Below are 25970 nucleotides of genomic sequence, written 5' to 3' on the forward strand. Positions count from 1 at the left end.
GCCGCTCGGAGGCGCGGGCGCCGGCCGCGCGGACTACCCGCCCCAGCGCGCGCCGCAGCCCGCCGCGGCTCTGCCGCCTGCAGCGGAGCGCCGCGCTGCACGCCGGGAAATGTAGTCCGCGGGCGGCACCCCCTCGGGCCAGGGCCGCGCCCGGCGCCTCCACGGGCCGATCCCGCCCGGCGGCGGGGCAGAGCCTGCCGGGAAAAGTAGTCCGTGCCCCCAGGCGGCGAGCCCCGCGGACGCCGCTGAGCCTGTCCGGCCCCAGCGGTGGAGGCCGAGCCTAGCACTCCGCTGTGGGAGCCGAGGGAAGGCGGCGGTGTCCGCGCACCGGGGGCGGCCTCCTGCCGCCTTGGTGCGGCCCCTCGGCCCGGCGTCAGCAGCAGCAGGGCCCAGCGCCGGAGCCGCCATTCCCGCTGTGACCGCGGGCAAACCGGGGCCTCGTTACAGACAAATTAATAACCAGGCAGCAAGGGAGCACTTAGTGCTGTAGCTGTATAGATAGCAACGTTGCTGAGGTCGTGTGACTCTCACGACTACCTGCCCTGCGCCCAGGGCACTCTCCAGCTCGGTGGAGAGAGCTGTTAGTGCCGCTGGGACACCCCGTTAGGTTTTCTAAAACAGGGCTGAATGTAAAAACTGGCCTCGATTTAGGTAGGGGGAGGGCTGGGCAGCCACAGTTCCCTCACACCTTTTTTAAGGTACCAAGTTCTTAACAAGTGTGTGTTTCGCAGTAGGATTCACTGAGGTAAAACCCTCCTCCCCGAGGCGGGGAGCTGGGCCCCCCAGGCTCCGAGTTACACCGACTCACCCCACCTTGCAAGCCCCGGGAAGTAACTCTGTGTTGTGTAACTTTTAAAATGTAAATGAGGGAGCACAGAAAAGAAGGTAAAACTTAATCATTATTACTGTCAGATCTGATGATCAATTGTTTGAGGGTAATTTTTTTGTTGCCTTTTTCCTGCCCCCGGCCCTGCCGCAGCCGGGCAGGGTGGCGGTGCTCTGGTGAGGGGTGTCCGCCCCGCCCCCCCCCGCGGCGCGGCAGGTGTCGGTACCCTTTGCCGCTAGCTCGTAGCTCGGTATTTCTGCGTCTCTGTTTTATTATTTACACTCCTCTCGGGGACGTGAGACAAGCCAGTCACCAGGGGATTTTTATTCTCTTTTCAGTTACGTTAAAGCCCACCTCAGCTGTATGTAATCACCCCTCGGGTAGCCGCGGTGCTGCGCCGTCGTCTCTCGCCTCCCCCGCCGACAGCCGCCTGCTTTTGGGGCGACCCCTAAGCCCTCCCCGCGGCCGAAGCCGCGCCGGGGCCCGCAGGCCCTCGCTGCCCACCCTCCCGCGAGGGGACCAGCCGGGCGGCGCGGAGGCGAGCACCGCCGGCTTGACGGCCCTCCCGGCTGCTGTCGTGGGGCGTTATCCCCCCGCGGGGAGCCCCGCCGCCGTCGGGCGGGGAGCGCCAAAGGCCGGGGCCGGGGCGGGGGGCGCGGCGGCCGGCGGCGCCCTGAGCGAGGCCCGCGGTCGGCGTGGGCCGCAGCTGGGCTGAGGCGGCGCGAGGGGGCCGCGGCGGCGCCGCCATTAGGGACCTCTGCCGCTTCGGCGGGCCGGGGCTCGGCTGGAGGAGGGCGCGCCCGCGCACCGTGAGTACCGCCGCGCCCGGGGAGCGCCGCGGGGGGGACCCGCCGGCGTGGCGGGGGTGCTGCGTCTCGGTGCGAGAAGTGGCTGGAGCTGGTTACTCGCGTGTGGCGGGGCCGAGGCTGGGAATCGGCCGCCGCCGCAGCGTGAAGGCCGGGCGGGAGCCACGACTTAGCCTGCCGTGCGGGCAGGGCCCCGCGGCTCGCCTCCCCGCCGTCGCGTAAATGCCGCGGGTCCTTCTGCTGCCGAGGGACTGGTGCCTCCCGCTGCCCCTGCCTTTACTTTCAGCTCGTGGGGCACCTCCCAGTGCCTTCACAAACACACATAAACACCGGCTGCTGGGACAACAAAGATCGCAACCCGCGGCTTTACGCCAGGCCTTTCTCTGTGCATCCTGCTAGTAACGCCTTAGGGTTATTGCCAAAGCACTGAACGGATTTTGAAAGGCAGTTGCCGATTGTTTACTGTTTGCGTTTCTCAGTTGTGGCAGAGGGTGAGCCAGTTTCACTTTCAGTTCTCAGTGCTGCAGCCCTTCAAATGGGAGAGGATGCTTATTTAAGGCATACAAGTTTGAGCTATGCCGTGAATCAGAAAGTAGCCTTGATACATTAAATCTGGCTTGCTTTTAAAGGGTATTTGCTGGTTGATTTCTATGGGGGGGAAAACCATGTTTACAGGTGAGGCAGAGTTTGAACATCATTGACAATATTGTGAAAATAAGGCTTTTATGTTTTTCTATTTAGTATCAACACACTCTTTTACTCCAAGACAGTTTTGTAGTTTGTATTCACATGCTCTAACGATGTGACCAGCTGGAGTAACCAAAGCTTTTTAGCATAGAAACAGAACATTGCCTAAACGTAGCTTTATGCTATGCAGGTACACAGCGTGAAAACCAGCCAAAAAGAAACTGGTACTCCAAAGTGCCATTCTTACGGACAGGCTCTGTGTTCCTTGGCAAGTAGAACAAAATGTGGGTTTAGGTCTCTTAATAAGGTGCTCAGTCATGGTTCTCTGTAGTAGTGTGTGGAGATAAATGGGTGCTGCTAGGTGGCAATTCCTCCTGCCTGTCTGAGATGCTACCCAGTGTCTAAGACAGTGTTAGAGACATGTTGTTTCTTACTTATACACAGTGCTTGTTAAGGTGCATTAACATCATGTTTCCTAATTTTTGTTTGTTCCTGTATTGGTATTAGTGGGGCTAATGGGCTTAGAAGACTGAAAACAAAAGGATCCTTACAACATCTTGCATCCACAGGATTGTGGCACTGCATTGATGTCACTTCAGAGTACAAGAAACATAATCCCATTACTTTTAAAAAACATAATTTGGCTTTGTGAAATAAGGCAAGATGGAGGACGGATTTAAGGCTGTGACAAAAAAATAAAAAAACCTAAACCCAAACTGTGAAATTATAGTTTAAATGCAGGTTACAGAAGGCAAAGGTCACCAGCCATGAATATTGCTGTCGTCTTGGAGCTGGAAAAAAAGGGAATGCAGGGACCAAACCCTCACTGCAGGGGAATTCTGTTTTATTCCAAATATATGGTTAATTTGCATAGAACGGATAACAGTTATTCTAAACTGAAGTCTAAGAAATACTAGCAAGAATTAGATTAAATGAGGGAATAAGGACTTTTTGGCTTTGTTATCTAGCATGCTGTTCATGCAGTGTCAGGACAAAAGGTGGGATAGATAGTCTGATGTAGCAACTGCTTCTGTAGACTGATTCATGCTTAGGGCTACTGTCGTGAGATACATCTGATCTTATCTGACACTAATATAATATGCTTCCTCTGGAGGCTTTGTTTAAGGGGCTACATATGGCGTATCGCTAGCATAGGACCTTATGTAAAGTCAGGAAATTCGTTTAACTGATGGCAGGATGACATGTGAGATGGTAACTTATGTATCTGATAATTTGGCTATAATAGGTTCCCTCCTGTATTACTGTAACACTTCATTTTTCTGACAGCAAACTCTTTTCTCCAAGCTATGAGGCTTTATCCTCTGCTTTTGGTAGTAGTTTCTCCCGTTTGGGCTACCATTGAGCTTGCTGTGAAGTACATCTAGCTTTAGTGTTAGAGTGGATTTGGGGAACATACCCACTTAGCCCCGGTACAGGCTGGCCCTTTCAGATGAGAGACCAAGACAAGTGTTTGTGTATAGCTTAGAAGGAATATATCTTGGAGCAGAATGGAGTCTGCAAACAAGCAATCTTGGAAGAGTATGGGATTCAAACGGATTATGTTCTGTGCTTTCAGACCAAAGGCTAAGTCTTGAAAACATGATTCCTGCAACTGTTCACACTGTCCTGAGTGCTCTATATTTATGCTGCCACAGAAAGAACTGGTTACACTCGGAGGAGAAACACAAGAAACACTAAGGACTGAAATGCGTTTGCGGCTAAAGTATCGTCATCATGAATAGGTATACAACCATCAGACAGCTTGGAGATGGGACCTATGGCTCTGTCCTCCTAGGGAGAAGCATTGAATCTGGAGAGCTAATAGCCATTAAAAAGTAAGTATTTTCATTTGTTATTTAACAGTGGATGGTTCAGGTTTTTTCATTCTATGGTCCACTTGGTCGTGCTTGTTTTGAGTACTTCACATTCCAGTTCCACACAGTGTTTGTATTGAGCATTTGCATGCTACCCCAGTACAAATCCAAAGTTCCTTGTATTCTCCAAAGCCTCAGCAGAAGATAAAGAGGTTGAGATATATAGGCTTATTGTAACAGTGCTCTGCTGCTAGGTGCAGTCATACGTGTATTATGTGTATTATTTAGAGTATTCTGCAATGCTGCTTACATGGAACATAGGTTTCATGGGCTAATGTCCAGTGTAATGTTAACGCTGAAGTCATAATTAACACGATGGATCTCATTATCCATAATCTGTATCTTTATATTCTACTACATATTGGTCTTTTCAGCTAAGGTTTTCTTAACATTTCTTGAAAAATCCAAAATTTTCTCTGACACTTCAGTAATGGTTTCAGTTTGTAAACGGCTTATTTGTCCTAGCTGTGGTAAGAAACAACAGTAAAGCATTGCAGGCACCTTCCTGAAATACCAACCATGACCCAGGGACATACTTGTCAAAAGAGTTTTCAGTACAATGCTGGTTTGTATGAACAGTCAATAGCTAGCTTTAGGAACTTTCTAAATCCTCTGTGCTGAGGGTATTTTTCCTGTATCAAATCTTGGCAGAAGCACCTTTCATTTTCATTTTGCAACATGGTAGGAACTCAAAACTTTCAGAACAAACCAGAAGATGGTACTGTTTTAGCTTACACATTAATGCCAATCCATTTGGAACAGAAATGGCCTGGTGGCTGAACACACAAGATGGCAGTTGCAAAAAACTGCTTAAAAAAAAAAAAACAGACCCCTTGAAGGGCTTGTAGTTCTTAAACTATTGTAACTATAAGAGCTGATTTCAGATTAGAAACTTGCTACAATAATAAGTAATGTTGAATTATTACTTAAGTCTGACAAAGACTCCGATCTTCAAAGGGTATCCTAACTCCCTCTGAAATCCAGACTCTAAACAGTTGGGTATTTTTGTAAGTTTAATATATGCTCTTGCGTGGGTGTGCCTTCATCCTGTTGGTCCTAAAGCATAAGAGTTATGTGTGAAAGAACTGAGTCATAATCAAAATGCATGTGAATAAATAGGACCATACATTACACACAAATAGTATGTTCAGAGTTATAGTCTGGCTTAGGAGAAAACAGATCTGCCACACAATTTGTTTCTGTTAGAGCAGAGTTGCTTGTAAGCTTGAAAGGAAAGGCCGAATTTGAAAATAAGTTGGTATGATAGATGCAACTGGCAAGGGAGAGAGAAACATGGGAGCAGTGGACACTGAAAACTGAAGAAATACAACTTAGATGGGAAAAGTATTGAAATTACAGAGGAAGAATACAGAGAAGAGGAGCAAGAAGAATATGATAAAATTTGAGACACGGTGATTTACTTTAATTTTTCATTAGGTTTGTTTCAAAACTTGGTCTGAGTTGTTCATAACTGTCACAACCCTTGTTCTTTTTACAGTTAGGCTGTACTTCACCACATTGTATACTGGAAGGAAAAATAACATGCCCTGATTTACTGAAGGCTCTGAAATTTTTCAGCAAGATACATATAGGAAAAAGACAATCCTGTGTAATAGTAGTGCTTTTAAATTCTATTAGAATGTACCTTATCCGGACATGTAAAGTTTTTTGACAAAGGAGATAACACCTTATAATTTGATAGAACTGAACTGTTAAGATATAATGAGACCTATGGGTCTAAGACCAGATGATGTCGATCATGTATTAATTGGCTTTTTCCCTTCTACTATTGTAGAATGAAGAGAAAGTTTTATTCCTGGGAGGAGTGCATGAACCTTCGAGAGGTTAAGGTATTTGTCTCATTCAATCATTGTCTTTAAAGTAGATGATCCCTGTAACATTTTTGAGGTAACATCGCATTCTTTCTACCCCTTTTACCAAAAACATCCCCCAACATGAGCTGTGGCATATGGCATTACAGTTCTGTTTTCCTGGCTCTGCAAGTGAACAAGGTGTCTATAGTCTTACAAAAAATCATTTGGTTGCAGAGAGCTGCTTCCTCCTTGCAGTGAGTGGTGTGTGAGAGCGCCTCATATCACAAAACCTGGAGCTGATGGGTGTTTCAAAGCTTGATAAATAAACACATGCCCTTTGAACAGCAGTAGCCTTTGTACATGCAGTTGTTTCTGGATAGTTGGTTTGGTGGCAGATATATGACATGAAATTTTGACACCTGCAGAGCTTTAGGGGTGTGTTCTAAAGACCTCTCTTAATTTCTAGTCCTTGCTATTACTGTTGCAAACATGCAAAAAAACTTAGGTCACTTTTCTTAAGTACTATGAGTTAGTACTGTGCTGCTACAGCAAGAATGAATGTGGAATACACTGAAGATGTAAGAAGAAGGAAGAATGAAGACCCAAGTATGCTGGTTTTGGCTTGGATAGAGTTATTTTTTTTTCACAGTAGCTCATAAGAGTCTGTGTTTTGGATTTTTTTGGATTTGTGACCAAAACAGTACTGAAGACAAGGCAGGGATGTTTTAGTTACTGCTCAGCAGTGCTTGCTCAACCTCAAGCCACCTGTTTTAGGGTGGGCAAGAGGCTGGGAGGGGACACAGCCAGAACAGCTGACCCAAACTGACCAAACTACCAAACTGTTCAGCAGTAAAAACTGGGATAAGGAGGAGGAAGGGGGAGCATTGGGAATTACAGCATTTGTCTTCCCAAGCAGCCATTAATGCATGATGGAGCCCTGCTTTCCTGGAGATGGCTGAACACCTGCCTGCCAATGGGAAGTGGTGAATGAACTCCTTATTTTGTTTTGCTCATGTACTTAGCTTTTTCTTTACCTATTAAACTGCCTTTATCTGAACCCATGAGTTTGCTCACTTTCTGCCCTTTTAATTCTCTTCTCCATCCCACCTGGGGGGATGAGCAATCTCAACTGTCTGGCAGGGTTAATCCACAATACTAAGGAAGAATTTCCAGGTTTGTGTTTAGTCATGAGTCTAACCTGACTATTGCCAGTTCAAGTTCTAGAAGAGTGTGAATTCTGCCAGTAGGAAGTTACTTACAGAGAAAATGCAATTGTTATGGTGGTTGCTGTGACACCAGGTAGCTGGCTTTCGAATGACCAGCACATCAAATTGATATGTATACTGTATATGTATCTGGTAATACTTGGAGATCTGGTCGTTGTTCTCAGAGCTGTCTGATTATTTAAGATATTGAAGAAGATTTGAAGCCAAGTCTTCTGCATCAGTGAAATGTTTTTTCTTTCTCATTAGAGTAAGACCCTCGTAAGATCTGTTTGTATTTTCTGTTTCTAGTCTTTGAAGAAATTAAACCATGCCAATGTAGTAAAGCTGAAAGAAGTTATCAGAGAAAATGATCATCTGTATTTTGTGTTTGAATACATGAAGGAAAATCTTTACCAGTTAATGAAAGAAAGGTATGTAAGCACATCACCCATTCCTACTACAAATTAATTTCTTGTGTAATGTGCTTTTAACACCCTTGTTACTTTTCAAAGAACTTTGGATCATTTATTTAGGTTTAGATGACTATGACTTAAGGCTGCGTGCTGCAGTCGGAGCTGTGGCTGTCACCTTTGAGCATATCTCAGACAGTTTAGTGGGAGTTTCCAGTGTTGCTGCCTGTATTAACCTAGCAGATAAGTGAGGCACTCTTTTGACAGTTAGGAACTGTGAACTTTTAACAGCCATCACACCTAGGAAGTATTGAACCTAGAACTTCTGATTTCTAGATAAGTACCCCAATCAGCAGTGCTTTTCCTATTAGAGGGTGGTATCTCCACCTCTTCTGTTACACCTTCCTCAGATAAATGAATGAATAAAAAGTGATTGAAACAGTAATCAGGAAGGGTCAAATTCCGGATTGCTTCTAAGATATTTTTTTTTAACTTGGAATTTGAACTGATGTCCAAAGGACTGTCTATTTTATGTGTCAACCTTCTCAATAAAATATAGCTTTTTGATATTGCCTGGAGCGTTAATAGTCTTAATTTTACCCTTTGGGCCACGATAGCATCCTTCAGAGGATAATTTGGGGCAGAATAACTCCCTGCTTTGAATTGTTCTCTGAGGAGGCTGTTTTCTTTCTATGGACCATAGAATCAGCCCAGGAGGTGACAGTAATCTTACTTGATTTAACAAAGTAAGGTTATTGTTATAACGTAACTCTGTGAATACTACAAAAAATGCCCTTTTAAGCATAAAAATACTTATTATGCATGCAAAGGTATAGAACAACTTTAACTAAATTGGGTACCTATATATGGATGCTGATTTTTAATCATGAAATAAGGAACCTTGAGAAAATTTTTCAAGTGCGTAACATACAAACCAATTATCTTTAGGAATTCTGTAGAAATGCATGATGGTATCCTACCTCCTTAAGAAAACAACAAGGGCAGATGTCTGTAAAGTGTGCTATATATCAGATTCTCTACAGTTTAGCTAGGCCTTGGACTAATTAGGCATTGTATAAATCAAACCTTTAAGATTGTGATTTATTTGCTTAAGTCTTAGTGAAAATTGCCAGTCTTACTGGAAGGGACTGTAGAAGAAATACGACTCTTTCTGCTGTAATTAAAAAATAAGCAAGCAAATATGAAAAACTTACTCTGGTAGCTGATCTCACTTCTGAAATGTGTGACGGTCAGTTTTTGTGAGAGAAATAAGCTCAGAAAATTGAATAAGTCCCAGGCCATCATCTTCATTCACTGTTAGGCTCTTTCTGAATACCATTGTCACTAATTTCCACTCCAGCCCATCTCTCCTGTGTTTTGATATGTGCAGAGGCAGCTGGTGCAGAGCTGTTTGATCAGAAACCTCTCTTGGTAAGAGGAGCTATCATAAAACCACCTGCCATGGTTGATTTTCTTGCTTGAATATTGTGAGGAGAAGAGCCTCTTTGTTTTCAGTAGTAGCAGATGAGTCTATTTTTTCAGGTAACAGGAGAGAAGGGAGTAGTACATCAGCTGTTAGATAATAATAAGGGAAAGAAAAAAATATGGCTTGTATATCCTTTAGAAGAGAGTCCAGAAGAAACTGTTGCATGAAAAGCACTAAATTAACATGAATTCTCACTGTTGTGAGGAGCGTGCCTCATGACCTGTACATGTCATGAAGCAAAATACATGCATAAATACAGGCTGCATGGAAAACGGATTGCGAGCACCCCTGAGGAGAATGACTTGGGGATGCTGGTAGTAGACAAGAAGCTCAAGATGAGCCAGCAATGTGCACTTGCAGCCCAGAAAGCCAACCATATCCTCAGCTGCATCAAAAAAAGCATGGCCAGTAGGTTCAGGGAGGTGATTCTCCCCTCTACTCCACTCTTACGAGACCCCACCTGGAGTATTGCTGGGGCCCCCAACATAAGAAGGACATTGACCTGTTGGAGTGAGTCCACAGGAGGGCCATGAAGATGATCAAAGGGCTGGAGCACCTCTCCTATGAAGAAGAGCTGGGGTTATTCAGCCTGGAGAAGAGAAGGCTCTGGGGAGACCTTTTATCAGCCTTCCAGTACCTAAAGGTAGCATACAAGAAAGCCGGAGAGGAACTTTTTACAAGGGCATGTAGTGAGAAGGGAGGGAATGGCTTTAAACTGATTGAGATTGGATATTGGGAAGAAATTCTTGACTTTGAGGATGGTTATTTGCTGGAACAGGTTGCCCAGGGAAGCTGTGGATTCCTCATCCCTGGAAGTGTTCAAGGCCAGGCTGGATGGGGCTTTGAGCAACCTGGTCTAGTGGAAGGTGTCCCTGCCTGTGGCAGGGGGGTGGAACTAGATGATCTTTAAGGTCCACTCCAACCCAAACCATTCTATGATTCTTTGTTAAGGTTTGTTCAGTTTGGCCAACTCTCTTTTTTTCTTTCTTTTCATTTTTTCCCATTTTTAGTTCAGTGTCCCACATAGTCTTGATATCACATAGTCTTAATATGATGTGTCACTTATGGAAATACTGTCTGAATTTTATTGGAGAAATGAACTACATGAGAGTGTTGTTATTTTTACCTTTTATCTTTGGTCATTAGGTAGCATAAGCTAATGTGTGAACTTAAGGTATGAAACAAGTATTAATGATTTTCTTTTATCCCACAGAAACAAACTGTTTCCAGAGTCTACAGTTAGGAATATTATGTATCAGATCCTGCAAGGCCTTGCATTTATTCATAAGCATGGTAGGTTACATTTTAGCTGTAAACATTTTGTCTTGAAGCAAGATAGTGGCTGTTTAAGTTTTTTAATGAGTATGCTATTACATTACTAACTTTACTGAAGGCAGTGATCAAAAGAATGGCACTATATGAGAAGAGTCAGATTACTGAAAATAACTGTATTTTATAATTGCCTGATACTGTAGTCTAGAGGTTCGCTCACTTCCTTTTCTATAGATTTCTACTTTCTCATACTAGCAGCTGCCACTTGCTAAAACTCATCTGACGTTAATGGGCACATTTCTTGAAAGTTTTAGAGGCCCCCTGAGATTGAAAATAAAGGAAAAATTATGCTTTTTCTTAAGGTACACACAGATACTGAAATCATACATTCTCTGTAAGCTATGCTTAAAGTAATGAAGTCTGAGTGACAAACAACTTTCATTTGCATGGCCTTCAAACTAATTTTTACAATGATAAAAGCTAAAGCTGATGTACCAGCCAGTACTAACAAGACCCATTTAACTAATAAAAAAATTAATGATAAATTCCTCACCACATTTTGCTGCCCTGTTCAATTCTGCCTGCTAAATGTACTGTAGTATATGTTGCTGGTCAGCTCTCAGGGTTATCAGAAGAGAAATAACATCAGTGGCCAAAGTTCTGGAAGTGAAAGGCTGGTAGGACCAGCATTTCAGTTCACTTGAAGAACACATGTAATTTTGTTTTACAAAATATTTTCAAGCTAATGGCTTTATTCTCTATTCTAATAGTGCTTGGATACTCTTCTGAAACCAAGCTAGAAATTCCAGTCTGTTCCAGTGAGATACAAATAAACTGTATTTTTTTTCTGTCTTAAAATATTTTGTAAAAATTTAAGCCACCTTTTTTAATATATAAATTGTCAAATGGTTCACAACCTTTCAGAATACCTTCTACTACTATTTAACTTACTATAGCTTTAAATAATGAACAATTTTGTGCTGAAACTGTCTTGTTCACTGACCTGCTACACCCTAGACTGGTATTTCTGTGAACATGTTGCAAATCCATAGTTGCAAAGATCTGAAAATTCTTGGCAAGTCTGACAGGATGGTCTTGATGGTCTTGCGGCTTACAGTGTATTACTGGGTGTCCCAAGATTCTCCCTTCAACAGTTCTGCAAAAATCACATGATTTTTTTTTTTCCTCTCAATTTCTGTATTCTACTCCTGTATGGCATAGAAATGCTTGTCAAGTAAACTTTTTATGTTCTTTATCTATCCAAACTCTAAGCATCTTTTCCATATCTGAATACACAATCAGTTGCTCTTTTTACACGTTTGCCATGAAATAAATTGCCTCAAAAGTATTCTATTGATGCACTGCACATCTGTTCAGCAAAATACAGAAGTACTAAATGCTACAAACAACATTAATTGCTCTGGTACCTTCCAGAGGCAGTAGTTCAAGCTGGCACCAGAACATCTATTTAATATACTTAGGAAGAACATAATCTGCTGGTTGGTAGATACCTACAGCACTATGTCTTTGATGCTGTCATGCATTAATCTTAACAAACAAAAGTTAATATACTGGACAACATAGACACATTCTATGTGAATATTTATTCTGTCCTCTGTGGGAGCATATTCAAGGCCAGGGAAAAAATGAAGCTTGTTGGAAAGCCTCTGAAAAGGAGGTCCTAGAGCTCTAGAGAGGTACTACAGAGAGTGCTGTATATAGGAAACTGTCATCTTAGATGCCTGCAAAAAAGAATCATAATTACAGTTTTCCAGACTAAGGGTGGAAGCAGATTTCAGAGATGGTAGTCAGTAATATTCTAGCCTTGTTCTCTCATTTGTATTGAAAGAGCTCCTGCCAAATGTTCATTTGTGATCAAGTTCTGCTGAATGCAGATAATACTAAAAAAGCACACTGAGATCCTCTGACAGGACAATGGGTAACTGAGTGCTTGCAGATTATTATGTTCTCAGATTTAAAAAGAGGTTTCAAGGTGCAAAAAAAATTGCCTCATATTTTAATTTGTATTCTGTTTAAAGGAACTTCTAAAGTAATTTTTTTGATGTCTTCATTGCAGTTTCCAATACAATTAGAATGAAATTAAAATTAAAGTGGTGTATTTTTTTTATGTTAAAGAAGCATCACTTAAAAGGGAGCTATCTGACTGAATACTCTGAATTTTTATAAGATAGTCAACTTACATATACTGTTCTTCACAGTCTGACTGAATAACCATTATATTGACTAGCTCTGTTGATCATAAAAAACTTTGCACTCTGTGTTGTGCTATTCAGACTTCAGCAATAAAGACTAAAGCAAAAGAATCCAGGTCGAAAATAAAGGCTACAGCTTGGGGTGGCATTGCAACGCACATCAATATTTCATTTGAATTTTAGGGTTCTTTCACAGAGACTTGAAACCTGAAAATCTCCTTTGCATGGGACCAGAACTTGTGAAAATAGCAGACTTTGGCTTAGCCCGAGAAATCCGATCTAGACCTCCTTATACCGATTATGTATCCACAAGATGGTAAGTGCTGGTATTCACCTATGTTGTGTGAAACTTATAATCGAACCTTTAAAGAAGTAAAGTACTGTATTTGTGCTGGATGTAATACCACTTTTGGTGCCTCCTTTTTATAAAAAAATTATTTAAGCTTAGCATAATTTGAAGAGTTTCAGTTAGTACAAGACAGTTTACAGATGACAGCAGCACAGGAACAAAAAAGGAGCCTGGTAAGGCCAATGGGACGTGCTGGGATTGCTGCATGTCAGAAGAGTGTAAGAGAGCTTATAAAAGTGTATGTAGGTTTTAATTCTTCATTCTAGAAAAAAAAAAAAAGTCGTCTTATGTATAGGATAAGAGAGGATAGGAACTTTTTAAGAGGTGTTTGCTCTCAACAGCAAAGAGCGAAGAACTGAATGGTTTCATGTATGTCTGCTTGAATTGTGTTGATTGTTGAGATATGTTTAGCTTTTTTTTTTTCCTCTCTTACAGGTACAGGGCTCCTGAAGTCCTTCTGCGATCCACCAGCTATAGCTCTCCAATAGATATTTGGGCTGTTGGTTGTATAATGGCAGAAGTTTACACACTGAGGCCTCTCTTCCCAGGCGCCAGTGAAATTGATACTATATTCAAAATTTGCCAAGTCTTGGGGACACCAAAGAAGGTAGCTAAAGTAACATTCCACACTGCAATAGTACTAGAGCTGTTCTACAATACAGAATGGCACAATAGCAGTAAGCATAAAAATAATCAATTTTCACACTTACTGCTATTGTATGGCATTGATCTCAGATATAGTAAACTAAACTAAAACTTAATTTCTGTGAAATAAGGATTATGTATTTATGCTATAAAGCCTGACATATGGAGGAGAAATGGACCCCTGAACACCTAAGTCCTTAGACTGTGATTTCATTAGGTGGAAATTTCATTATCTCTTGCACATTGTGTATAAACTTATGGTTTAAGAGGCTAGAAACTGGAATCATAGCAAGACTCCTGTCTCCTGATTCCATTTGTGCCTTTGACTTGGCTGGATTTAAAGCAAGACTAATCTCTCACCAGAGGTTTTATGTGAAAATTTCTACTGAAATCTTTAATATAGTCTATTACAGTATTATATATATTATATATTTATATTGTATATATTATATACTATATATATTATTACAGTAAGCTGTCTATTACTGATAGGAAAATATATGGTAGTGTACTTAGGCATTGTGATATTTTACCACTGAACTTTATTTGTGACTGGAAATCTCATTCTTCCAGAATGACTGGCCTGAAGGCTACCAGCTTTCAGCCTCCATGAATTTTCGCTGGCCTCAGTGTGTACCTAACAACCTAAAAACTCTCATACCTAATGCTAGCAGTGAAGCGGTGCAGCTCATGAGAGACATGCTGCAGTGGGACCCCAAAAAGCGGCCAACAGCTAGTCAGGTTTGGTTTTGTTTTCTTTTTCTCACACCTGCATATGACACTTCCTTTCACTGCAAGACACCTTTTATAGACAGTCTTTTAACAGTTGCTCAGGGGTGCATCTCTTAGAAGGGAGAAGAGCAGAAGCCAAGAATAATTTGAAAGACAAAGGGGAGTAATTAAAAGAGAGTAATCAGTGTTTTGCATACAGCATCAACTGCATGGGGTGTGTGCTCAATGATCAAATCTGTGGCTGCAGTGTGTATAAGTATACCTGAATTAGGTATAGTCCAGTCACTGTGAACAGCAGCAGAGTGAAGGTAGGATGTATGGCTGAAGGCTGTGATGCTGTTCTTTCATTGTTGTTGGGGCGAACCGCAGAATCACGGAATAGCTGAGGTTGGAAGAAGCCTCTGGAGGTCATCTGGTCCAGCCCCACTGCCCTAGGCAACAAGTGACAGTGCTCTGTCACCCTCACAGTAAAAAAGTGTTTCCTCATGTTCAGAGAGAACATCCTGTGTTTCAGTTTGTACTCATTGCCTCTGGTCCTATCACTGGGCACCACTGAAAAGAGCCTTGCTCCATCTTATTTGCACCTTCTGTTTGGGTATTTGTATCCTTTGGTAAGGTCCCCGTGAACCTTCTCTTCTCCAGGCTGAACAGTCCCAGTCTGTTAGTCTTTCCTCATACATGACATGTTCCAGTTCCTTAATCATCTTTGTGGCCCTTTTCTGGACTCTGTCCATTACGTCCGTCTCTTTCTCCTGAGCCCAAAACTGGACACAGCTCCAGGTGTGGCCTCACCAGTGCTGAGCAGAGGGGAAAGATCACTGCCCTTGAGCTGCTGGCAACACTCCCACTATAATGCAGCCCAGGATACCATTAGCTTTATTTGCTGCAGGGGCATATTGATAGCTCGTGTCCAGTTTGGTGTCTATCAGGTCCTTTTCAGCAAAGCTGCTTTCCAGATGGTTGACCCCAGCATCTACTGGTGCATGGGGTTGTTTCTCTCCAGGTGCAGGTCATGGTATTTACCCTTGTTGACTTTGATGGTCAACGCAATCCTGTCTGCGCATTTCTCCAGCCTGTCAACATCCCTTTGGATGGCAGCACAACCCTCTGGTATATCAGCCATTCCTTCCCATTTTGTGTCATTAGTAAACTTCCCGAGGGTGCACTCTGCACCACCATTGACATAATTAATTGGGATGTTGAACAGCATTTGCCCCAGTATTGACCTCTGGGGTACACTGGTACCTACTGGCCTCCAACCGGACTTTGTTCCTTTGATCAGCACCCTCTGGGCCTGGCCGTTTAGCCAGATTTCAGTCCACCTCACTGTCTGTTCATCCAGCCCACTGTTGGCTGGGTAAAAAGCTAGCTTATGCAGGGCAATCTCAGATCATTTGCTCTGTAGATATGTCCCACCATCCTGTACGTAAGCATAGCATATGTGTTGCATGTACAATGGTCCAGTTGATGTTGATGATGGTAGCCACTGATTGCAGATACCAGTACTGTAGTGGTAGTACCCAACTAATGAAATGAGCAGGGCACTTTCTGAAAAACAGATGTGATCCTGGGTTCAAATTTGTCTTTAGTTCAGTAGGACCATAGCTGAACCTTTGTGATTATATCAGGCCTTCAGTACCAATTGTAATAAAAAGCTTTAAAGCTAATTAAAGCAGTTAAAATAGATGGAAAACTCTCAAAGGTGTTGAAAAGCAAAAAATACTAACTTCGGTATTAAGTCCTGGTAAGTTGATATCTGTTGAAACTTTTCTACTATTGCAGCATTATTCTGAATTGGATTGTGCTCAGTAGAATCTGGTGTTGAAAGACAGGTCTTCTGCTTTTTCACACCCCAGAGAAAGTTAAATTTGCACTGTCACATAGGGCTAGGGTAAGTTAAAAACTTGCATTTTCTAAGTTGGATCCTAACATCTTCATTATGTTTTAGGCACTTCGATATCCATACTTCCAGGTTGGGCATGCTCTGGGCATTCAGGAACTGGGGAAACAAAAGGAACTGCATAATAAATCATCTCTGCATATTAAACCTGTCCCCCCAGCACAGCCGCCTCTGAAACCTCACACTCGCATTTCATCAAGGCCTTTTCAACAAAGCCAGTCTTCTCAGCTCCTGGTGTACCCATATAGGACAGACAACTCTGGGGCTGAGCACAGTAACTACTTACAGGAGGACAAGTCTAACCAGGTTCTTCTGCCTGCAATTCACAATAAGGTTCCTCAGCAGGTAAAGGTCCATCTAGCATAAGATACACTTCCTGATTTTTCCTTGATTGTGTTTCTTTTTCTTGTTCTCTTTCAAGGTTCTTATACTTACTAAAATGACAGGAAATGGGAATAAAGAATAGCTATAACTTCCTGCTAGAAAGTGGAATTAACTCTGTTGAAATCTAAATCCAGTTGCTATAAAACAAGCAAGTTGATTTCTCATTTCAAAGCCATTTTATTCTTCCCTTTGTTGTAAAGCAGCACTTAAAGGATGTTACTGTGATTTCATACGGGTAGAAAGGATGTACAGTGGTCAGAATATTAATGAGATCGATGCCAGAGAGAAAAGTATTAAGCTAAACAGTATTGAAATGAGGGAGAGGGGGGATTCTGCCTTCACCCATTTAAGGCATCCAGTTTGTGTGACTGGGAATAGTAGTCCCTTTGGGCTTCTACACTGGCCGTGGAAAACAACAGTTTCTTCTTTCAGCATAAAAACCTACCATTTCTGTTGATAGTACAAGGAGGCGGTATTCATGAGATAGATTACAAGAGCAGAGAGTGTGAATGCTGCTGCTAAGACATTGGTCTTAAATAGGGTCTGTACTGGCCACATACAGAGTCACACAAGGTTGAAATGTACTGATACTTTAAGTGGCTGAAGAGACACAAATTTGTACCTGTGCTGTCCTGCAAGAAAAATAGATTTCGTAAATGTCTAGGCACAGGCTTGTGGAAACAGGAACATGTATGCCATTTTGTACTCCCAAGATGGGTCAGGGAATAAAAACTGAGCATGAGCTAATTGGTTGGGAGTTTGTATAGTGAAATATAAATAGAATTAGAATTGAGACCTGAGAAATTTATTCTGTCAGTGCAAGTTACTTTATTATAAGATGAAATGCAGAAGATAGGTAGTAGTGTCTACAGGCTACAGGTTGTGTTCTTAGCACGTTTATTGAAAGATTAGGATTCTGCTGTTAGAGCACTACTACCACTATTACTCTTTGAGACAGGAAAAAAAGTCCTCTTTGTTTCTGTCACCTGGTTTATGGTGTCGGTGCATGGTTTTGTTTCTTTTCAATCTTTATAACAGAAAACATCTGCTGGGACTGAGAATATAAATGGTGAACTTAAACCAAAAACTAGGCGAAGATGGGGACATCTTGCTAGAACAGTGAAGAGTTCTGAAGACTGGGATGACTTGGAAGACCTTGATTTCAGCTCTTCCATCACCAGGGTGGACTTGAAAAACAAGAAGAGGCAGAGTGATGAAACTCTTTGTAGGTAAGTTGTTTCTTTTATGTCCATGTGCTGTTTGGTCTTATTTCCTTAGGCTTCACTTCTCTCATCATGTTGCTCTTTATGCTTTCTATGGATCCAGAAACATATATCCAGGCAAGTAAAGGACATGCAGCTTGTCTCTTTCCTGCTTTGCCTTGGCTGCTTGTTGGATGCTGACCTTTGAATTGCAAGACATTTTTTGATGGGCAGTGCACCCTTCTATACAATTCCTTGTTCATTTTTTCCCCACTGAAAATTATGTTTAGCTTAAGTCTTCCCAAGTTGATCTTTTGAGTATCTACTTTTATTTCACATATGAACCATTTTGACATATTCCATGCCTATAAACTAGTTTTGGTGACTCTAAGCTGCAGTTTCCATGGATCATACACAGTAGAGAAAAAACAAGTGACTTATAAAACCTTTAAAATGTATTTATAAGGGAACAAGAGGTGTGAATCTGATTTTCAGGGGCACTTACATGTCTTCAGGCTGAAAATATTCCCTGTTGTCTGTATGTTTATGCTGTAGCAAACACAGTATGAGGAAATGATTCCTGGAGATGGGAAGGCCTGTGGCTAAACATATGCTATAAGGATTGGACTAAGTGTAGCAATTTTGGGGTTACAGATTTGAAAGCATTTTGGACCTGAAGCCTGTGGATGCTGTAGGCTCTGGCAGCAGTGCACCTTCCCATGTGACCTTTCCACGGCAGGACACTCCCACCTTGCGAGTTTCTGCAGCAAAGCAACACTACTTGAGACATTCTAGGTATCTGCCTGGTTAGTAAAAAATACTTATTTCTTTTTCTTCCTATAATTTCAACAGCAATATGAAATAGTCATTGGTACACGAGGCTTTATCCTTTGAGCTTGTGGAGTGGGGCTACTGCTTAAAGAAAATGAGGAGAGCAAGAGCTTTGCTAATGTAGATGGCAATGATACAAACTACATTCTAGCAACTGAGATAAATTCTGCTTACAAGAAGGGGGCAGGATTCATGGTACTTCTTCCTGCTGGATACTCTTATTCTTTGAAGTGTGTTAGAAAATATGCCAAAGTATTCCCTGTTTCCCTAAGAAGGATAAGACTGGTCTTTTAGACTGGGAAAGAAAGTGCCCTATGTTTACCTCATGAGTATATAATATTATGAACAGAAGCTAACTGATAGTGGGAGTATGCTCTGCTGTAGCTTGGAGTTAAGTAGAATGCAAATCCATGTCTCTGTAGAGGAATTGCCTGCCAGTCTTCATGTCAACCTCTGCTATACTGAGACCAGCGCTGAGGCAGGATGAGTACGGGAGGTGGGCAACATGTCTGCCTGTATTTAAAATGAGCTGAATATGAATGTATCCTCTTTCATCATTTCTGTTTATAAAGAAAGTGTTATCTGTTCCTTCACTTGTAGTACTCATACTTCAAAATAAATTAAGTAAACAAGAAGGTATCATGATTGTAAAATCAGTCTTTTTTCCTGAAACAATTAATTGCAATGACTTTCAAATTGGATCACTTATGTAAGAGTTTTGGTAGCTAAAAGTTGTATTACTGGAGGAGGTTGTAAAACACGTGATCCCAAGCCTACTTTTGCTTTACCATAAATTGTGAGTGCATCCTTGCATGTTAGGTACCCTGCCACAGTCTGTGGTTTCAGTAGATACACCAAAGAAGAGTCCAGTACTACGACAAATGTAATTTACTGTTATTTACTCTCAAGTTTTCTTGTCACTGTTAGGTTAAAGCTGTAAAATGCTGTGTTTGATGCAAAGCATAATTTCATTTACATAGCAAGGTTTACCTTCTACAACTTGAGAATATTTATGGCCTTAGTGTAAGGGTCTTGTCCCTTGATATCAGCAGCCATTGATGCTAGCAGAACTACTCACACTGTTATCTTTGCAGGATTAGGGCCTATGTCAAGTCACAGTGTTCCCATATGAGCGGATGGGAAGTAACCCAGAGGCGTGTTAAGAGTGAGAAGGTTTTAGTTAAGTTCGCTGAATTGAACATCTGCTCTAAGATTGTGCATCAGATGGAATGAATGCAAGCCTGAGTAACAACAGAGATTTCAGCATGGTAATTTTTGTGTTTTTGCAATAGGAATAAGCACAAGGAATACCATAGTCTCCACTTCAAACAAAGAGTCTGTTCTGTCTAATCCCTGGCCTAGTTCTGGTTTGCCTGGGAAAGCATCTGGTTTGGGAGGAAGTATTAACAGGATGAATTCAGGTAAGAAGCTGTGCTTAGGTGATGTTCCCGTAATTCCAGACAGCTATTTTTCAGGGCTGCCCATTTCTGATACATTGTCAGCTCCAAAGATACTTGCTACCATGCCTGGTCTTTCTGTCAAAATATGTTATGAGCACTGTTCCTTGGATTTGGAGACTACCTTAAACTGAAACATAGACATTTCTTCTAATGAATCCCCAAAAGTCTGGTTTGAAGTACAATATGCATAGAAGGTTGGACAGCTTAGGTCTGTCCTGACAGCTTAGGTTTGACCTGAAATACTTCATCTTGCCTTCAGTTTCCTTCATCTGTTTGTGTAAGTCCTATTTTCAGGTTTCCGTGTTATTTTAGCCCAGCTGGTGCATAAATGGCTGTCATGGAGGAGGAAGCTGGTCTAAGTTAAACTAGCCATATACACCAGTCTTGTTATGTGAATAAAGCAAATCAGTCATCTGTTATCATGTCTTTTAATTGATGCTGTTTAAAATAGGGATATAATTGTAGCTTTGAAAAACTAAGGTGAAAAGCAAAACTCTTCAGTGTTTCCTCTTCATGTTTTTGGGGCATTTGGTATTTCAGGTGTTTAATCCCTGTTATTTCATTGTAGATTTTTACATTAGATTTTACCAGATAAACATATTGATGTTTTAAGATTGTGTCTATGTATTTCCTGTCTAACTCTTGCCTTCAGGTTTTCATGTGATACAGTTCTGCAGTGCAGTACTTGTTTTGCATATGTTGTTTCTTTGGTCCAAGATTCAACAGAAATGTTTTGGGCCTTTAGAAACTGGTTTAAAAAGAAAAAAACTTAAAATTTTGGATGTGAATTAATCAGAAAATTGTTCTTTGAAGAGTGAAGGTGGGAGGATGTTGTAAATGGCTAAACTACCTGAGAGCCTTTATATACATAGCACAAGTTGCCTTCCTGGCTCTTTTACAAGTTTTTGCTTCTTCTGTAGCAGCATCATATATCATTAGATTTTCCCTTTTTAACTTGCAACCATCATTTCCCACAATATGCTTTGGCACTGCTCTAGTGTTCTAGTATGTTACAGGCATACATGCAGTGGATCTGATCTGTGCATGCTAACTTGTTTATAGTGTCCATCTGCACTGTTTCATTTATACGTATTTTTGTTCCAATTTCTATGGCTTATCCTACAGGTTGGTCAAATCTGTTCCTGCTCATCTTAGGGACAAATATTTTAGTTGACTTTATGAATTTGGAACATTAATCTATCCCAGTTAAGCTGGGTTCTTACTGGCTTCAGTAAGAGCTTTGAGTGGCACCAGAGCCCCAGACTCACTGCGTAGAAATCAGGAGTGAGTATATCCATAGGACCCAGCTGCTGAAAGTCAAACAAGACAATTCCAGCTGAACTCCTAAGTTCAGAAAGCTCTGAGAAACCTTGGAAAAGCTGAGATGTTAGGGAGAACAGAAATTGCCCTTCTAGTAGTACAATTTGTACCCTTTTTCCCTTTCATCTTTAAATGCAGTCTGATGATTGCAGGTATATATAGGATCTGTGGATTTCTAGTGTCTTCAATGAAGTTCTCGTTTTCATCAGTCTGTGATGAGGCTTGATCTTGAGTATGACCCCTCTGTGCACACCTTTGTCATCTGTTGATAGTATGGGAGATCCATTGTGTTGAGCTCAGGTGTTCCTTGCCATTTCTTTCAGGGCCCTTAGGATCAAGTGGTCTAACTAGTGGTTATATCCCTTCATTTCTGAAGAAGGAAGTAGGCTCTGCTGGGCAGAGGGTTCAGTTAGCACCAGTTGTGGATCCATCGTCTAGTAAGTATAGTACCAAAGTTGTCTTGGTCCCTTGCTCATTACTCTGGTAATGCTGTATATATGCAGCACTGAACTATTTATCTTTGCTTTACTTTGTTTGTAAATATTTGACTGACTGGAACTACAGTTTGTAATCTTGCAGAACTCCATAGGGAGAAGGATTTGGTTTATTTCTACTTTGTTTATGAAATACGTGGGTTTATCCACAGCATATTTCAGTGGGACCTAGAGGTTGCTGTGAGAGCTGGCACAGAATTCACATTTGTGAGATCCATGATATAGATACTCCTTGTCTGATAAGGTTTTAGGGATTGGATCCACTATTGTTTCACATCAACAAATTCTATTAAAAAAGGAGGCGTATATCCTGAAGAACTAAGGATCTGGACCTGCATCCACTTATTGCTCAATATGAACAGCTACTCACTGAACTGTTACGGCATTTTCTTTTGTCCTTTAGATTATTCTTCTCTGAAGTCAGTAAGAGCGCACCTTGGGCGGCCATCATTCAACTCGCCTACAAAAAGCACACCAAGGTTAATGCCTCTCCCCCCACCAGCTCAGCCAATCCATGGGCGTGTTGACTGGTCTGCAAAGTATGGTGCTCACCGGTGACGTGTGGAAATACTCTCTGAACCAGTGCGTGTTTCCCGTTAAATGGTTGTTAACATGAGACAATTTGATACTGATTTATATACCTGTAAATTTGAAAGAAACAGATCTTCTATGAATGAGTCATTTTGAAGGGTTTTTTACTTTTATTTGTATTAATTTGAATGCAGTCTTGTACCTTTTTGTATAAATTGTTTTGTTATATAATTGGGTCCGGTTATTTTCATAAATCTGATACATTTTGTATATATGGCTTAGGGGGTTTGGCATTTTTATATGATAAATTTTTATAATGAACTTTTTAAAAATTGAACTTTTCCTTTATTAGAATCAATTTTTTTATAAAAGTGGATAAAAAAAAGCAAAGTGGTGCAATATTGCAGTGGAAGAGAGGTACTGAGGAAGGGGCATTCATTAGACATTTTCTGAAGTTTATGTGCTAAATAAGGCTGTATAATTTCAGCGATGCCACATCTTGATGCCATGCTTCTGTTGTCGTGTACTCATTTGCTTTGTACTGACATCAAAGGAATGAGTGACTAACAGTCTAAACTCTCATTTGCACTCAGAGACTGCTGAAGGTCGGGGGAGGGGGCTTCTTATTTTTCATTTATTTTGCCTTTAAAGGATTTTTTGGACTGCTTCCAGCGTTCCAGCTCCATTCTTGGGCTTTAACCAAATTTGGGGAATCTCCTTGTTTGGTGAAGGGTGAAAACCCTTCTGTAGATCTGTGTTCTGACACAGCGCTCTTTTGTCCTGCTTCAGAGTTGCTTCTTGGCATTGTTCACTTTGAAATAGAATGTGGACCTACCTCTGTTAAATTCGTTTAAATGTTCTGATGATTTATAAGGAGAAAAATCAGATTGTTTTTTCTTTTTTTCTTGTTGGGAATATAAGATCTGAAGACATCTTTAGACAGTATTAACAATTATAAAGCTGGTTTCAGAGTAACAAAGTATTAGTGATATACCAGCAGCAGAGTTTAAGGAACCAATATCTATGCAGCTGACTTAATTTTCACAACCGCTTTAAATCACTTGTGGGGAAAAAAAATCCAAAGGAAATTAGTCAGTTTAAGATAGTTCTTCTCTTCAATACATCTTCACTTACAATGTGAAGAGTATGTCAGCTTCTGTAAATTAGTCCTCCAGGCTCTACTGCAAAAAATGGAACCTTACCTGGTCCTGCTAAAAAACATTCTAAAATTGTAGTTGATTTCACAGAAACTGATACAGCTGTTTAAAGAGTAGTTTAACTCAGTTTATGAGAGAAAATTATTTATCAGGTTATAGGGAAGAGAAAATCGCCGCATTGCCTGGTTTAATGCTGCTCTGGAAAGGAATGCCAGAGTCCAGCCGTCAGCAAAAAGATTAGTTTAGATCACAGCCAGAATTTGGATGTTCCTGCACATCCTTCCACAGAAGAAAGAACAGTTCTGTGGGAGAACACCTTTTATAGTTGTGTTTTGGAACAGCACCACCAAAGTTAAAGTGTGCGTAAAAATGCATCTTCCTGCAGAAGCGTACAGAAATGCTCACCTGTCTGAGCTCATTTTATGAACAGATCAGGCAAATTGTATATTTGTCAGACTTAAACCTAGTCTAAAGGGATCTGAACAGGTATGGTTCTCAGCATCCAGCCATTTGAAAGGAGCTGAATGACAGTGTGTTAGTGAGACCCTCTCCGTGGGATCTGCTGGCACCCCACAAGGGGCAGCCACTGTGGACTGGAGACTGGTAATGCACGCTGGCCTTTTCAGTACTCCTGTAGAGAACCTGTGGGACTTCGAGGAAACTGTACCCTAGAGTAGGCTGCTGGCTCAGTGCTACGGGGGGAACCGTGAGGAGCACTGCTCACTGTTTGCTGTTATGGGCTCGGTCCACAGTGAGACAGACAGTACAAGTCAAAAAGGGAGCAAAAGGGTCTATGCATTAAAAAAAAGTACGCATGTAAGACTTACATATGCCAAGGATGTGTTATGTGTCGAGCTACTCCGTTATTTGTTCATAGCAAGTAGACTCCAAACCATACCTAACTGTTTCCAAAGCAGTGATGCCAATGCATAGCAGTAAATTAAAGCAGCCATTTGATTTCTATGGCACACACTGATGGTGCCTTTGGGTAAATGGAAAGGGAAATATGTAAATTTGTGTTAGAACTGGAAAGTAAGTTGCTTCTCTTGGTGGAAATAAATATCTGTATTTATGTCTAGATATCATTTAATTTATTTTATCACTGAATAATTTGTCTCAAGAGGGGAACACCCTGAACCTGTCCTAAGTTTTCCTAGACCTAAGTAGGTAATTTAACTGTTGCATACACTGAATTTCTACTACTGGAAGCAGGAGATGAACAAGTCACAAGAACAGGCTGCTGAGGCTTGTATTCATCCTACCTAGCTGCAGGCACCTAAGCATCAGCTCCTTTGTTGTGAGCTAACTCTTTAAACCAGTGGTGAGTGAGAACCATCTCGAGAGAAATTTGGTTCACCTGAGAACTTAGTAACCCTCTTGAGATGCCTGGATCTCTGCACTAAGGATGGGGGCTACTCCATGTGTTTAAAGTGATACAGGATGAATCTGAGCCTGGCCTGTAATCTCTGAACCTTTATCAGCCCTGCAGAGATTTTCTTGACAACAGCATTCAGGGTTTGGTCGGTCCGGCAAACAGACTGGAAAAAGTAGTAGTGCTTTTTTATTTTGGCTTATCTCCTCCTCTCCCAAATTAAAGCCTTTATTTTGGAAAAAGGCTAATAATCTTGATATTCAGAATCACTTCTGCTAGGTTTAACTTGGTGGGACAGAAAATTAGCAAAGTATAATGGCAGCACTTGTAGCCTTTACTCAAGAAAATTCATAATGAAGTTGGAAAAAATCATTTTCGAGTAAGGTCTGAGTTGACTGAGCTATGTATTTTACTGTGCTGTCTGTGTGTGCAATATAGATATGGAAAAGATGTAGGTCTCATACTGAAATCTGGACAAGCAGCGCTATCTGAGAATTTATCCTATGTAACCTGCTACTTTGTGCTTTAATATTTAGCAGCATCTTTATGCAAAATGTTTTTAGAATCCTGCTGTTTACATTTTCTCAGGCTTATGCATAATGTGTAATAATGACTGTTGGAAGTAAAGGAGCCTGGCAGTGGACTCATTCAGCTCTGTAATCCAGATTTTTGTAAAAGAATTGTGTAAGTGCCATGATGTTAGAAAAAAAAACCCCAAAAAAAACCAAAAAACCCCAAACCAAGCCAGAAAACCCACTTCTATGTTGATGTGAGTAGGTTGCCATAATGTGAGGAGGAAAACAAATACTAAAAGAACATTTTTGTACATATGTGGAAGGAGAGGGTGGAATTGTCAGAGTTGAGTAAAGAAATAATGGCTTTTGTTTATTCAGTGGTTTTGTTCGAATATGTATAAATGTTTGGTTTTGTTCCTTCTCTGTCACGTCTCCTGCCCAGAATAAAGTTACTCTTGAAGAAATACTGACAGACAAGAGTCCTG

General features: G+C 41.4%; 1 protein-coding gene across 4 annotated transcripts; it reads left to right on the forward strand.

The window, feature by feature from the left end:
- Nucleotides 1–186: 186 nt before the first annotated feature.
- CILK1 (ciliogenesis associated kinase 1) lies at nt 187–25951 on the forward strand. Of its 4 annotated transcripts, none has more exons than XM_080387734.1 (14): nt 187–885; nt 3896–4154; nt 5989–6043; nt 7522–7643; nt 10322–10401; nt 12777–12909; nt 13378–13549; nt 14161–14328; nt 16268–16564; nt 17642–17832; nt 18460–18611; nt 19929–20057; nt 21740–21853; nt 22314–25951. In XM_080387734.1, exons 2-14 carry the CDS (start codon nt 4054–4056, stop codon nt 22466–22468), a joined length of 1869 nt encoding a protein of 622 aa, XP_080243860.1. In that variant the 5' UTR covers nt 187–885; nt 3896–4053; the 3' UTR covers nt 22469–25951. The 4 variants fall into 4 exon arrangements, with proteins under 4 accessions (XP_080243860.1, XP_080243862.1, XP_080243859.1 ...); XM_080387733.1 differs by lacking the exon at nt 187–885 and adding an exon at nt 993–1635; XM_080387735.1 differs by lacking the exon at nt 187–885 and adding an exon at nt 993–1635 and having other exon boundaries at nt 3975–4154.
- Nucleotides 25952–25970: the final 19 nt, after the last annotated feature.

Source organism: Falco punctatus, assembly GCF_963210335.1.
Source record: "Falco punctatus genome assembly, chromosome: 5".
Lineage (NCBI taxonomy): Eukaryota > Metazoa > Chordata > Aves > Falconiformes > Falconidae > Falco > Falco punctatus.